This window comes from Botryllus schlosseri, chromosome 1 (assembly GCF_051294905.1).
Source record: "Botryllus schlosseri isolate E-star chromosome 1, Bs_hap1, whole genome shotgun sequence".
In the NCBI taxonomy this organism is placed as follows: Eukaryota; Metazoa; Chordata; class Ascidiacea; order Stolidobranchia; family Styelidae; genus Botryllus; species Botryllus schlosseri.
Genome location: NC_137236.1, coordinates 2604700 through 2621880, shown reverse-complemented (window position 1 = coordinate 2621880; position 17181 = coordinate 2604700). Strand labels below are relative to the sequence as shown.

The 17181-nt window shown below is 37.1% G+C and overlaps 1 protein-coding gene and 1 long non-coding RNA gene across 4 annotated transcripts in view; both read left to right on the top strand.

Moving 5' to 3' along the window:
* The window catches only part of LOC145444643 (uncharacterized), a 165903-nt gene that overhangs the window by 21127 nt on the left and 127595 nt on the right, over window positions 1-17181 (top strand). The window contains exon 8 of one of the 3 annotated variants that reach the window (XM_080324316.1): window positions 3249-4765. The exons of 1 other annotated variant lie outside the window; for it this stretch is intronic. In XM_080324316.1, the coding sequence (XP_080180442.1) occupies window positions 3249-3437 (189 nt within the window). In that variant the 3' untranslated portion in view covers window positions 3438-4765. Of the gene's footprint in view, window positions 1-3248; window positions 4766-17181 lie in introns of those variants that run through there. One more of the 3 variants, XM_080323002.1, reaches the window with a different exon arrangement.
* On the top strand, window positions 7829-15598 carry LOC145451774 (uncharacterized). The gene is made up of 3 exons (XR_013919048.1): window positions 7829-9161; window positions 11889-11940; window positions 13927-15598. It is a non-coding gene; the product is annotated as an uncharacterized LOC145451774 (long non-coding RNA).

Sequence of the window (17181 nt, the reverse complement as noted above, 5' to 3'; positions counted from 1 at the left end):
CACTTAAAGTGTAGTAGAGCCAAGCTGCAGCTCATGACGTAATTAGGAGCGTTTTGAAGATGCGATAATTTTGTAGGGAATAGCAAGCTTACAGCTAGTGATAATTTCGTAAGTATTTTTTTTGCCTGCTGAAGCTAAAGATTTTTTGTTGTCACTGTACTTTAATTTTCAATTCCCTTCGGGATTTTAGATCATTTTAAATCAAGGGATAGGGTTTTTGCCATTTGTTGTTTTGAACAAGCAAGACATCTTTTTAGAATATTTGGAAGTCTGGTACTGAATAATTGAAGAGCTTCTCCTGAATCATTGTGTGTGAACGCATATTCTAGACAAATTTCTGCTTCGATATATTATAACTAGGGCAATTTTTTTTTACATGTCAAAAAAAGTCAAAATTAGGTCAAAATTGTAGCGATAGGTCAAAATTGTTCACAAAGTCAAACATTTTTTGACCTCTGCATTTCGTTTTAATCGTAGATTTTGCGCTGTCGGTGAACTTATCATTTGATATTTTACAGCTTGTAGCCTACTTTATAGGCCTACCGTCGTAAACGGGCCATCGTCTGCTCATTGTGAATCAGAAATGGTCAAATTAACAAATAATGACATGGTTTTTAGAGTTCACAATCACCTGCGCCTCACGGAAGATATTATTTTAGTATGGCCTCGTACACGTGAGCGATACTGATATACTTTCAATAGCGCATTATTTTCTGGGAATGGCGAAATAACATGGTTTAACAAAGTTTTAAATAACAATGGGCTAGCTCGAAGTTAATCTGCGAGAATCTAACGAATGATAGTCTTTTTCGCGTGGCATGAACATTGCGTAAGATTTACTTAGGACCGTAACTTTCGCACCCCAAACCCTCCAATTGGAGGGGCCGAGCTCGAAGAGGGTCCAAAATTATTTCGAGAATTAACATAAATCATGGTGTATTTTTTGAAATTTTTCAGGATTTTTTTTTCGCGCTACGCGGGTTTTATTATTGTAAGATATCAGATTATTGGGAACCCTTTCCCAACAAAAATTAGGCATGATCTATAGAAATGAGCAGTTAGGCGTCGGCCATTACCGAACTATGATGCGCCAAGAAATATGAAGTTGAAGGCTATGTAACATGCGAATCCAAGAAGTGCGTCAGAACGATCAGCAGCGAGAAAACCTTGGGCGAAAAAGACTGCCACGGTGCTGATCGAAAACTTCGATGTATACAAATATATATGTAATTGTCCATGTCCATGGGTGCCTAAATGGCTGGCGCCGAATGTTCCTGTCCTGGCGATCCGAGTCCCATAACAAGACAAATGCCATATCGAGCGAACATTATTTTCCAGCCAAGAAATACCAATTTGAAATCGTATACGTCTTTTACTTTATTGCGTTTATGCGATTTCAATATCTTTTGACATAGCAGATAGAGGGTCACGAGTAGCGTCATGTAACGAAGTCATTATATCAACGGGGGTGCCCGAAGATGTTTTATTATTTTTTAGAGGGCCTATCTATTCCAACACACCTCACTGGATCAGCTTTACCGGTAAATCTGATTATGTGAGCAGGTAGGCGATAAAAATTGATAGCAATATATATGCAATTTCCGGTCATATTGGCCGATGCAATCATAAATTATAGAAAAATTTTCGCGCTTCGCACGTTTCGGGACACTCCTACTAAATGGGCACCCAATGTACATGATAAGTACCGGAAGAAGCCTAGAGCCGAAGAAGCCCCCCAGTAGTTAGTTTTATTACCCTATTGGAGGGTGGTTGCGCACTGTTCTCCGAGGGCCTGCGCAGTGAGTTGGCGTGTTTGCGCAGACTATCGAAAAATTAGAGGGAACATTGGTGTGCACACAACTTGAGTGTTGTCAGCCAACAAATGCTGCTGTTGAACGCTCTTTCTCCATTCTTGGCAAGCTACGTAGTAAGGAGAGACACTTTCTACCCGAGAATGTAGGAAAGGATCTTTCGTTGTACTACAACAAATTTTATTTATTTCCCCTGAATACGTAATGTAACTACTGGAATTCTTCATAGGGCCAGATTTCGTTAAAATACTAGAGCCAAAAACGTTTTTTCAGGCCAATCTACTTTGCAAGGACAGACAGTTCTAACCAGTTTAATATTATATGCGGAAACATCTAATTTGCATACGTGAGGTCAAAATTTGGTCAAATTTCATTTTTTTAGGTCAAAAAAGGTCAAAATTTAGATTTTTTAGTTCAAAATCTTCCGTTTTTAGGTAAAAAAAAATTGCCCTAATTATAACAACGTTGTAAGGGATGCGATTTGGAATAGAATTGTTTGGTTTACTCAAATCAAATAGTCTTGAATCTGACGTTATTCAACTTTGGTCAATTCAAATAGCCAATACAATGACTCGGTGATTAAGAGTTGCAGCGAATTTAAATATTCTGTTAATTAAAACCCAGAGTTTGTCAATGACCAAGTACTTCTACTTTTCCGAAGTACTCAAGTACTCCCGTAATTGTAGCACTTAAACAAGTAAATCCTATTTCTGACACTCTACTTGTACTTGTACTGTGTCATATTTTGAGATTTACCAACTTACTTTTCGATATTTACAAATTATCAAGTAGAAGTAATATGTACTTCCACAAAGAGAGGAAGAGAGAGGGACCAAGACGAAGAAATTCAGGAGTCCAAAATTTCGTCATGCTTGGCGCAAAATAGATGTGGACGAACTAATATATTTCCTAAAAAGTTTCGATCATTATGATGAATGTAGCGGTTACGTTGGTCATGTGCGCTATTTCAGGTGACTCGTTTGAAAAGATATGTTCTCAGAACGCGCGATTTCGCCTAGCCCGCAGTATGCAGTAGTAGTCACTATGGTAAAGCAAACCGCGACTGATCGTACGATACGCAAGCCGAAAGCGATCTGACTGGCTTGATTGCTTGATTGCTTTTTCATTGAGTTAATTTCCTAGTGTTTATTACCTATGTTGTACATTCTGTTGCGCTTTCTCATTGAGTTTGTATTTGAGTGCTCTGTACGACGGTTATTTTTCTTGGGCGGCGCGCCAAATTGACGATTTTCGAAGGCATCATATTCTAACCCTTACGGTATGAGGTGTTGGAGTAATTTCTCGTCTTGACTTTGATTTATCTGTTTGCAAGTCATTGATATTTCTTTTGAATTTTCTTAATAAAATTCTTCAGTCACACATATATCTTAGGGATTCTTGTTGGTGGACCTCACTCGCAACACTTTATTTTCGCAGGAATCCACTCTATCATTCAATATGGTTCTTTCCCTCTCGGCGGTGGAATTTTTGATCAATCTCTTCAATGCAGAATTTGTCAAATTGATTGAAGAACTTTATGTCAAGCAGGCTGGTTTACAGGAGTTATCAGAGTGTAAAGTAAAGAAGGTCTGCTGCAGATGTATTTTTCTTCTGCTATTTATTTAGTTTCATGTTTGGTGTGGATTTGAACTTCGAATCACGGCTGACGGATTCGACTATTCGATTTGCTTCTACTTTAAAATGTACTTAATCTTACAGTAGGTAATCTAGTAATCAATACCTGAATATCTAACAAAACAAAGTAACCGAATGATTTCTTGAGGGCACTTGAATTAATAATAATTATGGTTGGGTAGTTTGCAGTTGGCCAATTCGTTTTGGGGTTCAAGGCATCATTTCATTGCTCGCTGTTACAATTTCAGTACTGTGGATATGTTCTTATTTTAATAAGAGCATATAATGCGAAAATCATATAAGATATCGAATTCGATATTTTTAGTAACGAGAGAATGCGCAGGCAGTAAGATGCAAGTTTCAATTTATAACTTGTGCTGTCAATTTCTACTTAACTTGCGTTCATAATATTGCCAGTCGGTCTGGCGTACACGCAGAAGTGGTGAATGTTGTCAGCGTCGCTAATCAAGTCCAAGCAGAAGTAATGGTTTGAATTTATACACAATTCCAAGTAAAGTTAGCTCTTAAAACACCTGTTCAAAGTAGAAAATGTAAGGCCTGGAAAGTACTCCAGTAAAAAGTTTTTAGTCGATGTTTTGCAAATATTTTGCAGTTTATCAGTGGTGGCTACCGTTGAATTTCTGCTTTTAGAAATCTAATGCGTGAAAAGCATGTGCATTTGTGAAAGAGCTGTTCGAGTAGAAATGGAAGTAGCTTAAAATCGAAACCAATTGGGCTAGTCATGTAAGTAGGCATAACCTGTTTTGTACTCTGAAAAGTAGTCTTTTGATGGATGGGGTTAATACAGTTTTCATACTTTAAGTACTTACGCAAGTGGTCGTCTTTCTGTTTCGACTTGAGCAATTTTTCGGCAAGTCTACTCACTGGTTACAATTTGCATTCTGAAAAGCACTAAGCCGTTCGTCAGTTTCCATTAAAATTATGAGTGAAATTGTCATAATAACCATGTACTCTGGAAATATGTAAGTCACTCGTTAATAGATGTGGTTAACAAACCAGTACCAGTACTACTCCAAAACTTTGCCTACTTTCGCTACTTTTTCAAGCGGCAATATTTTTGACTACTTTCAATTCTACTTGAGCGGTTCTTTTACATAGGGTTATCATACGTCCACTTTTATGAGGTCTTATCCTCCTTTTTCGGGGTATTGGAAATGTCCTCCGAGGACGGCTAAATGTCCTCCTTTTTGAGATTTTGTCCTCTTTTTTTCAGAATTTTGCTGAAACACAGGGCCAAATTCGACCGAGATACCATTAAATAACACTGAATTAACTGTCAGGCGGGTATTTTGTGAGCTGAGTGAAAGTTGACCTTTTTTATAGTCAACTGACTACGAAGTGGAAAAAGTTTACCATTTTTACCCGAAACCAGAATATGTTAACTCTATTTTACGAGACTAATCGCTTGTTGTATTTTGTATTCTGATACGGAGAAAGTAGTTCGTGTTAAGTTTTCATAAATTTTGATTTTGGAAAATATAAAGTACTTCACGGATAAATGTTCATCCATTTTATAAGTGAAATTGTACGCTCAAGCATTGGCGTTGTCAGAGGTCAAAATCAACTATGCATGCTACACATAATGGTTTTGGAAAGCTGGCAGTTAACAATTCAAATAAGGTATGCTTCTTTGTGCCAAGTATATAGGTAAGTTCGGGAAAACATGAGTGATAGCCAGAGTTCCTTACAACCTATATCCAGAGGTGGTCAGTAACAAAGTACTTCTATTTGTCGTAGTAATTCAAGTAGATTATTCCTACTTAACTAATTACTCAAGTGGTTATGATTTTAGAGTAATTTCAATTCTATTTGCTGTTTCAATTTTTCGGACAAAACTAGACCTTGAGTACTCACTTTTTTACTACCTGCATATTGATTCTTATACCTCTACTTGGGTAGAAATTGAAGGCGTTACTTCTACTTGACCACCTACGATGACTACTTTCACCATCATCTTCTTTATCAACCGTTTGTACAATGCATATCATATTCATAAGTAGATATAAAAAAACATGTTCTTTGATGAGACTAAAACCGATGTAGTACATGCATTATGGAGAATCGAAGAATTCATACTAATCACTATTGTACTGAAACTATATGAATATTTATTCAAATGGGAATACATCGTAAAAATCAAGTAATCTTACCTAATGAAACCAATATTGTGTTCAGATAAGCAAGGTCCTGCTCAATTGCACAAAAGAAAACATCGACTGGTCGATGACTGAGACTTGCTGCAGAAAGTATCAAGTATGATTTCTGATTCTATTCCCAAAGTATTTTTAAATGCGTTTATATTTACCTATCATTTTATATGACTTCGAACCCAATCATCTCTTCGGTGGCTATCTTAAAGTCTGGTAATAACTGTTTTCGCATTTTAGTTGGATCTCCTGGATATTGCCGTGAATGGCCTGATAACTGACCAGGATTACAGCCGAATTTTGGAGCGCAGGACAGCAATTTCCGTTTTTGGCAATATCCATGCCATGTTTTACGTTGGAAGAGCAGATGAATTCTGGAAGACGTTAGAAGCTTGTCAGCAAAAGAAGGTAGTACTTATCATCCAGTATTAGTTGCATTGGATATATGGAGCGTTCTTCTCCCACCATCGCATGTTTGTCATTGAATTCTGCCGCACAGTACGAGTCCCCTCCACATGAATTAACTTATATCCATGACCGAGATATCAACCGTAGTGCGGAGTTCGTGTTTCCCGATAATTTGTTAACCAAAAGCAGCGGTGTCAAACTCAACTAGCGTCGCGGGTCTGAGACAAACTTTCAGAGCACTCGCGGGCCGGATCAGTCGAATGATTCCAAAATATTTCCTTAAAATCCATGCCCTTGTTTTTCACTTGAATACTTGATTATAAAGCTTATACACATTATAATAATCACATTATATCATGGCCATCTGGTTGTATTCCCTCAATACCTTTATTATTCGCAAACAACCAAATTGGCGAAATTAGATTGAATGGCCGGACCGACGATATACGTTGGCGAATTGGTATGCTTGCTTTGTTTTGGTCGGAGTCTGACCATCCTGTGTTAGCGTTGTGAGGAATACAAGCGATTTAACTGTAAACGTAGACGTTGAAATTTTGTTCATCATTTTTACATCGCGATTCGGGTTTCTCCGGCAGCCAAGGAGATGTTGAGTCATAAGCGCAAAAGGATTGCGACCACAGATATTTAAATGATATTTTGGTGTCATAATTTTATTATGAGGTTCTGCAGATAACTACTTTGTGGTCCGTTTTTGCATGAAACTGTGAACTCACTAAGCACTGTTTCGCCTTCTTAGAATTGAGTGTCGATTAGGGTTACCATATTTTGGGAATCTGAAAAGAGGACACCATTTAAAAAATTCAGACTTGCAACACAGTGGTAAAATTTAAAAAAAAAGATCACCATTCTGGCTCAACTCCCGAAAGACCTGCCGGGGCGTTACTTCAGTACTTATTTTAAATTTCTCAGTTGAATTTTCACGTACATTTTACCAAAATTTTCAAAAAAGAGGACAAATTCTTAAAAAGAGGTCATTTGAACTTCTTTTTTTCAAATTTCATCGGCCTAGCTGTCAAATCATCAGGTTACCTAAAAGAACGTTTCACACCAAACTCGATTCAATTCCAACCAGTAGAAGCAGAGGTCACTCAAATTTAAATTTCAGTCAATTTTGAAATAATAATATTTACGGTGACCAATTTAGTCACACCGACATGACCGAAAATCGTGTTTCAGGTATGCCCGAAGTGGCGGGGTGTCTTTTCGACATGTTTTGATCTTGACAAGGTCCTAGGGTGGGGTTTGAATGAAGACATCGCCAGTGAACGAAAAAAATATATGACAAGGATTGCCTGGAAATTGGTCCACTTCATTGAAATAGACATGTTAAAACGATGGTGAGATAATTTTCAAATAGAGTACTTAACACACTAATATTAACGACCACGAAAAGAAAATGAATTGACAAGCAAGTAAAATACAGGTAGGTATATTTCTCAAGTGATGGTCATATCTAGAAGTATTTTTTCTAGGACAAATTTAGATTTGACGAAATCGATCCCAGTTAAGCCGGGCATATTTCACTGATTGCAAAGTCGCCATTCCCAAAACCTCATCCACAGAGACATCTGTTGCATTCCTCTGCAGCTCAGTGTTCGAATATTTCTCTGCTGTTTGACATTGACTGATCCAGGATGCTGAAAATGGTACCGATTGCAATTCAGAATGGGCTCTGCCACTGAATAGTATTTATGAGTTGAAAAACATTTCTGATACTTCACATATGCTAGATTCGAGGAAACCAAATGGTAACCCAGTGAGCTTATAAAGCACATTACCTAGTCATTTTCTGGTCTTTCAATATCACCAGGGCCCCCTTGTCATAGAGTCATAAAAGGCATTGGTGTTTTACCACGATATATGGATACAATTAGATTGTAGTATCCTAATATGGAGGGGGATGACATGAATAGAGGACGATAACTTTTGATAGGAAGAAGATCGGTAACGGTGCCTATAAGTCTTATAATTTGCCTGTTGTAGTACTGTAGGAGTGGTACAGAGCAAATGATAAAATATCTTATGATATCAAATTGTATCGTGAAAAAATTTACATTGGACCGACCAAGAATATAGATCACTTGAGAAATATATTTATGTTGATTTTACCTGCTTGTCAGTTCATTTTCTTTTCGTGGTCTTTAATTTCAGTGTGTTAAGTAGGCCTACTCAATTTGAAAATTATCTCACCATCGTTTTGACATGTCTATTTCAATAACGTGAACCAATTTCCCGGTAGACCGTGTCATATATTTTTTCGTCTACTGGCGATGCCTTCATCCCAACCCCACCCTAGGCACGTATCAAGATCAAAACAAGTGAAAAAGACATCCCTGCCACTTCGGGCATACCTGGAACACGATTTTTGATCATGTCGGTGCGACGAAATGGGTCACCGTAAATACTATTTTTCCAAAATGACGGAAATTTCAATTGGAGTGACCATGGCTTCTACTGGTTGGAATTGAGTCGAATTTGGTGTGCAACGCTTTTTTAGGTAACCTGATGATTTGACAACTACCGGTAAGCTGATGAAATTTTTTAAAAGATGTTTTTTGAACACCGCTCGTTCATCTAGAACACTTTCAAAAAAGTCAGAAAAGAGGACTTATGGTAACACTAGTGTAAACGGCAGTGACTTGTTTGTGTCGGATGGTTATAATTTGACCTGAAACGAAAATGCTCGACATTTTCTTTCTTGAGAGAATGGAAGTGTTTCCTACTAGAAACTTCAACATGTATTGGAAATGCGCCGGATAATATGGCCATTTTTTCAGAATCGCCTAGCGGGCCAGACTAAACCGTCCAAACTGGTGATCCAAAGTATATTGTAATACATGATGGCCTGTGGTGAAATGGTTAACAATAGTGGTACGCATCATTGTAATACACAATATTAATAGTCATAATTTCTCACAGCAGATCGAATATATCCGATGCATATTCAACTTTGAAAGTGGCGCTTCACTCGATGATATTTCGTCTCTCGTCAACAACTCTAACTTGAAGAAACTAACATTGGTTTACTGCGGAGAAAATGATATGCTAAAAGGAGACGCATTGCAGAAAGTCCGGGAGATTTTAAATGATCTCGATACTGAGTTGGAAGTTTTATACGGTGAGTCATTGTTTGGTGGCAGCGTATCTTAGATGCGTTTTATTAGGTATATTAAATAAGCGCGATCACTTTGCATGAAATGGTCAATTCACGTAACATGTCCAATTCGTTACTAACGCTAGAAATCATGAGGCTTTAGTTTCATTCATGACATAGTGTCGTTATCAGGGTTATGTGATAACGCACAGTATTCATGAATTTTAGTTTCATGCGACATCCCATACTTAATACGAATAATTGGTGTAGAAAATTCAGACATGGTCTCTCGCACGTTGCTGATTGTGAACTTGGATATCAATTTCGAAGCAAGGCATCGGTACAGTGCGTCAAAATCTACTTTTAATTGACAATGTCAAGTATGCAAAAATTAGTATTCACCATAAAAAAATTGTTGACGTAGAGGTAGTAGACGAACAAAACTACTTGAGTAAGCGAAAAAAGTATATAATAATAAGTTCTACAGAAAAGCACAAGTACTTCGCTGCTGATAATACCTCTACGTGATAAAGATATATCGAGCTTGATAAGGGGACGATGAGTCAAAGAAACTTGTATACCACTCTCATATACTTTTATAACTATGAAACAAATTTAATATTTCATGCAGCTTATTTACGACATCTGGTGACCAAGCAGACTCCGATCGGTTCTGAGAGTTGCATACACGAGTTCATGAATGATTAGAGGTAGTCAAAGTAGTCAGAGTTAAGACTCATATAGAACTATAAGTAGCGCCGTAAGCTGCTGCTGAAATACAAGTAGAAGTATCATTTTCCAAGAAATAAGAAATTGACTTGAGGTGGAAGTAGAAAATGTATCAGTCTGAAATGTAATGGAATAAGTAGTTTCAAAAAGTAGGTTTGGTCGAAGGGCCACATACTTTTAGCAGTTTATAGGAGATATCTACTTTTGAAATTGCAGGATATATATTCGCGGCTAATGCAAAATGAATAATGACACTACAAGTGAGTGGAATCTTTGAAAATATGTTCATGCAGTTACCGTGATACATGGGCTATTTAAGGCGGCTCGTCTATAAGAATTTCACTGAAAACGATGACGAATACGTGGCTAGGAACAACTTGATACTTTTCAAAATCAATATTGTATAAAGTAAGGAGTTTTGACAAACAACTGGGACAAGAAGTTGAAACAGAAGTAGTCTGAAATGACAACCCTTGATTAAGTGATTCAAGTAAACAGCACTACTTGAGTAGTCTGATAAAGTAGAGTTACTCCGTTGCTGACCAGCTCTCCGCAGGATTCGTGGTTTTATGTCATACAGCATCCCAGTTTTTATATTTGCGTTGATACGAATCATTTCATCATTCATGTGCATTGTGCATTCTTATAGGTAGAACTGAATTATAATCAATAACATTGCATTAAATCCGAAATCGTCATGCCCAACCTAATCAAGTACTATAAATCTTCAAATAGCATTCGGGATTACTTTGTTCGATTTACCTTTGATACGAAAACGAATATGCGAGTTCATATTAGTTCTGTGAAAGTGTCTCACAGAACGTGGAACCGGTGCGAATATAAATCGAATATATATTTAGTGATTTGAATCGATTGACAATACGTAAATAATTAGCTGCATATTGCAGGGAATGTTTTACAAATGGATTAGAGTTGCTTTCACTCATTTTCATATCTAATTGGATTAGATAAACGTAATATACATTCTACTGCCAGAGCATCATATTGTGTGTGATTTCTCATTTCACTACCCACTGACATAACTATAACACATTAAAACGACACTGCGCTCTAAATATAATGTTGTCTGAAATGAAAGTGGAGAGTGTGAAAAACATTTTGGCCGCAGCAATGTTCCCTTTGAAAGCCACCGCTATTAAACAGAAACCAGAACAAATAATTTTACGAATCCACTCTATGCATCTCTATGGTATTGAGGTCACGTGTCATCTCTTTTGCATGGCTTTAGATCAGTGGTTCCCAACCTTTTTCGACTCATCGCCCCCTTTTCAAGCACCCACTGATCATCGCCCTAATATTTTGTGAACCGAAAAATGTGCATACAAACTGTAATCACCGGCGGGTTGAATTAAAAAATGGTCAACTTTTTGGCTCGGTATCGAAGTTTTACACTTTTGCGGCTAAATTTTCATGGGTTGACTAAAAAAAGTCATTTCTGCGACTTGTCTCCAATATAGCCGTTTAACGCGCCATCGCCCCCCTATCGTCCCCTTCGCTATTTTCGCCCCCTCTGTCCATTTTCGCCCCCTATCGCCCCCTAGACCGCCAAATCGCTCACGTTGGGAATCACTGCTTTAGATAATGGTTTATGATTCATTCGAAGATGGATTTCCAGCCGTACTTTGACATAGAATTTCACGTAACTTTCATTTTCATGCGACGTTTTGATCAAGTTTCAGCCATTACCGGATTGAACGTGGATATGGACGCGAGACAAAATAAAATATGGATTTGTACTTGGATTCGAATGTATCATCAGGAATAGGATTCGGATTTAAAATAGTAGATAAGCGCAAGTTCGGTACGCCTACCTACCATAACTAAACCACCGTGTATCGTAGGATAAAATTCATTTATATTTTTGATTATTTTACCTCTCTTTGAGCCTGATGACTGTTTCAGATATTACGCAATAGGCTCAGCAACGGAGCACAATTCATAGGATGCATACATATTTTACTAACAAGCATTTTAAGCCATATAACTTATTTCTTATTTCAGTGCTCCGAGAAAAAGATGCCTGGCAGCGACTCGACTGGGATTTTTATCGTAGGTGAGTAGATGTTGCGAAGTGTGGCCGTTCTAAAATGAGAGTTGAGATTGATCCTTCCATTACATCGTCGATCAATTCTCATGAAGTTTCGGTTTCAAACACCCGCTTAGAAATATTGTGGCGCAAACTGGTATTATATAAATTAATATACGATATTAACTAATATGATGTCGGATAGTGACGTCATAACGTTGACACGCGGTGCATCACACGTAGCTTTGTGGAAAAAAGACTTTGTTTATTCTGAAAGAATGTAATAGCGCTGTCATGCATCATTTGCATCAAAACGCAACATACTTTTCAGGTCGCTCCTAGTTTTGCTGAAAAAAATGAAAGTTGTTAAATAGAAGTAGAAGTAGTCTGAACTAACAACTATTTAAGTAAGTAGTGTAAGTGGGCAAAACGTACTTCGAAAAGGTGGAGTTAATTGGTTACTAACCACGTCTGTGAACATATACTAAAGTTGATCTTCGGCAGTAATGCATCACTTCAATTCATGATTACTTGCTGCATTCAGACCACACAGATTTCATTTTATTGGGAGAAATATTTGCTGTATTATGAAACTGAGATTTGATGAGATACTCGAAGAATTTATATGTCAATACGGCGTCGAGAATTAATGCGTCCGGATTGTTTAGCTGCTGGAGGTGAAATAAATAGAGTTATTGGTTGTAATATGTTGTCATATAATTTTTAAAGAGACTATCGAAATAGTCATTTATTAAACTCGAACAGAAGTTGGAGTGATCCCGTTCATTTTTTACTCGGGTGTATGTAGCAATAGTGTAAATGAAGTTTGAAAAGTACTGGAGTACGTGCATTTCAAATATTATTACTGGGACAGGTTGTCGAATACTTTTCTTAGGTACTCGCAAGTCACAAGTTACAAATTTTTCGTAAACTTCGTCTTGCATGTGCTCAATAGTTGTGCTGCAAATCAACAAGATTTCAGATTAATATCCAGTAAGACTCCGTCATCTAGAAGATTTCCTGCTTTTGCAAAATTGATTAGTAATATAATTACAGTTAAATTTTCTTTCAACATACAGTAGAATAAGAATTGACACTACACAGATATTTCCAACTTATGGTAGAATTATAATTATCGCGTTACTTTTTTCAAAATAAATTAAAACTGTAGTTATAGCTATACATTTTTCCAAATTAAATTGGGATTAGAATTACCGAGTCCGCAAAAAACTAGGTCATTGAATCCAGTTCCGTTACTATCAAATTATGGTTCAATCTCCTGAGCATGATAATAGCAAATGTCTGTACAACAAGCTTGGCTCGTTTCGCACTATACAGTACGCTGAGTAGCATTTACAGGAAAACCAAGAGATAGGGTTTGAATTAAAATGAGAAAATATAAATTATTTACCAATTAGATTAGAATTAGTGCAGAGACTCATTTCAAGTTACCTTACCGGCATTTGCTCTAATTGGTCTAATTAGACAACTAGAATTATCTAATAATCCAATTCTGACAGTAGTACGCTTATCGTCACCAATATTTTAGGTTTTCCATAAAACAAGCCGATAGCTACTTTTTCGAGTGTCATTGATAGTCGATATTGTTAACAGCACCACAACTTCTCTAATCGAAATGTTAACTGTTAACAAAGTCCTCTAGCTATCACACCGTCCCAGCCAATACCGCTCCCGCGATACGATGTGTTGTCTGCAGGTTTATTTTCATGAAATTCGTGTACTGACTAAATATGTTACCGTATATTGGATTGTGTGCCGACGATACTTGAGAATCGTCTCGCGAAAATTTAAATGCCGAATCGTCCTGTAGATTCAATCCCTACGATTCATCCGACTCTGATCCCCGGTACTCTACAGCAAGTCGAATTCTATTTTGTGCATTGTTATGACATACCCGTGCGAACAGTTAATTTTCTGCTTATAGTCCGAATAGTTTGCTGACGTAATTGATTAACTGGGACAGTGATTTATTCAGCGGTAATTGTTTTTCAGGTAGTATTTGAAAAGGCTGTACTTGTAGATGCAACATTGTTACTCGTGTACAAGAGCCAATCGTCATCAAAAAAAATTGAGACGTGCAGAGCAGAATTACTGCTATTGGTTTCAGAATTCAAAGGGACTATTTCATGTTCAATCGCTGAAATTTCACGAAACTATTTCTAATATGCATTTTACAATTAAGTAACCGAAACAGTTGCATAAAGCTTCACAAATCGACGAAAACAATGGATGCCGTAAACGTCACGTCAAACCTACATATCTCCAAAGACGAATGTTTTACGGCACAAAATACTGGTTGAATGGATTTGAATGCCATGGTTGTTTGACTACAGTAGAGTTCAAGCAGTCTTCCTGTTGAATTGTTTGCTATTATAACTATTTACTCGCAAGTTGTGATCAACTCGCGGGATAAAATGGATATATACCATCGTCCTACACCTATAAAATAATTGATTATAATAAAAATTATATAAAAATCATAAATATAAAAAAATGAAAAAAGTGTTATATTCTTAGATGTGCATTGTGTACTGTGTACTGTCTTTACGTTTTGTGTGATGAATTATGATAGAAATAAAATTCTTCAAAAAAAAAAAACCCAAAAAATATAAAATTAAAAGTTTTGTTGAAAATGAATGTATAGTATATGAAATCCATTGTAATGTCAGTTATGTATGATTCTCCATGCTCCATTATGATCTAGTGATCTTTCTCTATATCTTTAGTACAGTTGACTTCAGAAGAGTGTTGAAAGGTAAACTTACCGAGGTTAAAGCTTTCATGACGAAGATATTTCATGACCTTGATATTATTCTATAGAACAGGGGTTCTCAACCTGGGGGGCGCGCCCCCTTTGAGGGGGGGCGTGAAACATTTGAAAGGGGGCGCGAAGAAGCAGTAACCTGAAAAAAAATTTCGCGCTCGGCGCTATTTACCTCCAATACACGTGTGTTTCTCTCTATATATATCCAACAATTAAATATTTTTTTTTATTCTCCCATCAACATTCATAACCGACCATACCACTAAATAATCTGTTGGGGTTGCTAGCATCCCAGTTGTCTTTTGTGATATGACGATGAGTGGGGCGCGACATTTTACATTATCAAAAAGGGGGCGTGTCTAAAAAAGGTTGAGATCCACTGCTGTAGAATGACGGTCGCTGTACTTCGAGTCAACAATTTTTCTTGCTTCTATGACCAATGACCAATTTTTCTGCTACCTTGTTGTTTCTAGATGCTTCGAGCATAATATAATGGGATCATTTCTCTTGATGACCTCGTTTATTATTGATATGTGATCAATTTATTCTAAATGACTTTATACATCATAGTTAACAGAAAAAGAGGCAAATTGTTAATCCATAACAATCGAAATTTCAGATAATCTTATGGATGTGATTCAATATGCCCTTTTTGCTGAGATGGTATGATTTGCTGCTTGACATTCTGTAAATTACTCTCACTGTCCATTGTCAATAATTTGCAATTATACTGACATTATCCACAACTCATATAGAGTATTGTTAATGACTCCTAATGAGTATCTGCATCTTAGACTTTGCGAGTAGTGGCTGAAATTTCAATGATTTTATGTTGTATTGGGCTGCGTTTTCATGTTATGAAATGTATAGAATTGATTTGAAATAAATATTAATTCGTTATTTGAGCCTTGCATTTCATTTGGGTTATCGGGAAATGGAGAGACCATGTATTTTACGCTAATGCGTACAAGTTGACAAAAGGTTGTATCAGGATAAATTCCAGACCATTTTTTCATGTGTCAGAACTTAATTCGAATGAGAGGTAGGTAGACTTGGTGAAGATGTGGGGATATGTATCGTCATTTGTCGTTAAATGTTGGAATGTCAATAGGCATGCGTTCTAGGGTGGAGTGAAAATGACTTTTTTTTTCAAATCGAAAAAGGGGGGTTTTCAAGTCCGGAAAAATGACATGAAACTTCAATCAAAATTGGTTTTAAGTGATTGCCTCCATTTTCCAGCCGGCATCCCCCCAATGTCTGCGTGAGAGGTGGTGAAATTGCCATCTCAACAACCACTAGTCGTAGGGTCATGAAAGCTGTCAAAACATGTTTCTATCATTCTTAAGAAGAAAGGTTTCCCTGTAGTGAACATAAAACGAGATACAGCCGAAAAACACTGGATTTTTGATGCCGGTGAATGGCGGGAGTAACTAAGTTACATGTTAGTGTGATTTACACAAGAACAGCAAAATAAATCAAACTCATGGTGTAAAACAAAATTTTGAAAAAATTTTGAAAAAAAATCGCCCCATAGTAATGAATTTGAATCATGTCTAGTAGGCCTACTTAGAAATTTCAACTTTACTTGACTAGTTACTTGACTCGTGACTTGACTTGACTTGACTCGGGTCTCCTCCAAAAATCGAGTGACTTGACTTGACCCTTGTCACCTATGAAAATCCAGTGAATTGACTTAACTCGAGTCAAAATGTACAATGATTCGAGATGATTTGTGATTCGAAGGCAGTGACTTATTCTCAACACTGCCACAAACATTAGCAGTCTTCACTAAGGGTTTTTGCTTATGACATGCAATCAGAGTTCAAAAAACTAGTATTGAATGACCATAGATGTCTAATTGACTTCAATAGCTGTTGTAAATAAATTTATGAAATACTCTTTTTGATCTCTATGCTTTAAACTTGAAGTTTACATCAATCAATCAGGTTTATTAATATTTTCATCGTTTTAAAACATCACAAGACCGCGATACAATGCGAAGATAGGAAGGTGTCGAAATAACTTGAAGCAGCCATTAAGATCAGACACCAACCTTAGCCTAGGCGAAGTAAATAAGGGGCATGGACACTGACTGAAAAGTAATGCAGAGAATATAAGACGCAAGCGACAAAATGAGGTGGCAAGTGGCGAAGGGCGAGGTCGATGTTAGGTCGTGGTCCGGTAATCCCGAAGACTGGCTAGTATTGATTTAGGAGAAATTGCTTGTATTTCGATTTGAATGCGGACATGCTCGACGACTGTCGGATAGCTGGTAATAAACTAAATTGATTCCTTGTAGCGGTGGATAAATACGCGATTAAGGTATAATATATAATTGTATATATTCTGAAATCTGGCCCGCCAAGTGCCTAATTTTCCCATCTGCGGCTCACTGACCGGACAAGTTGCCCGCCCCTGGCATAGGGCAAGTGCAAAACCATGGAAAACTGAATGGGATAGAACGGTAAGTGCATGGCCTGTCA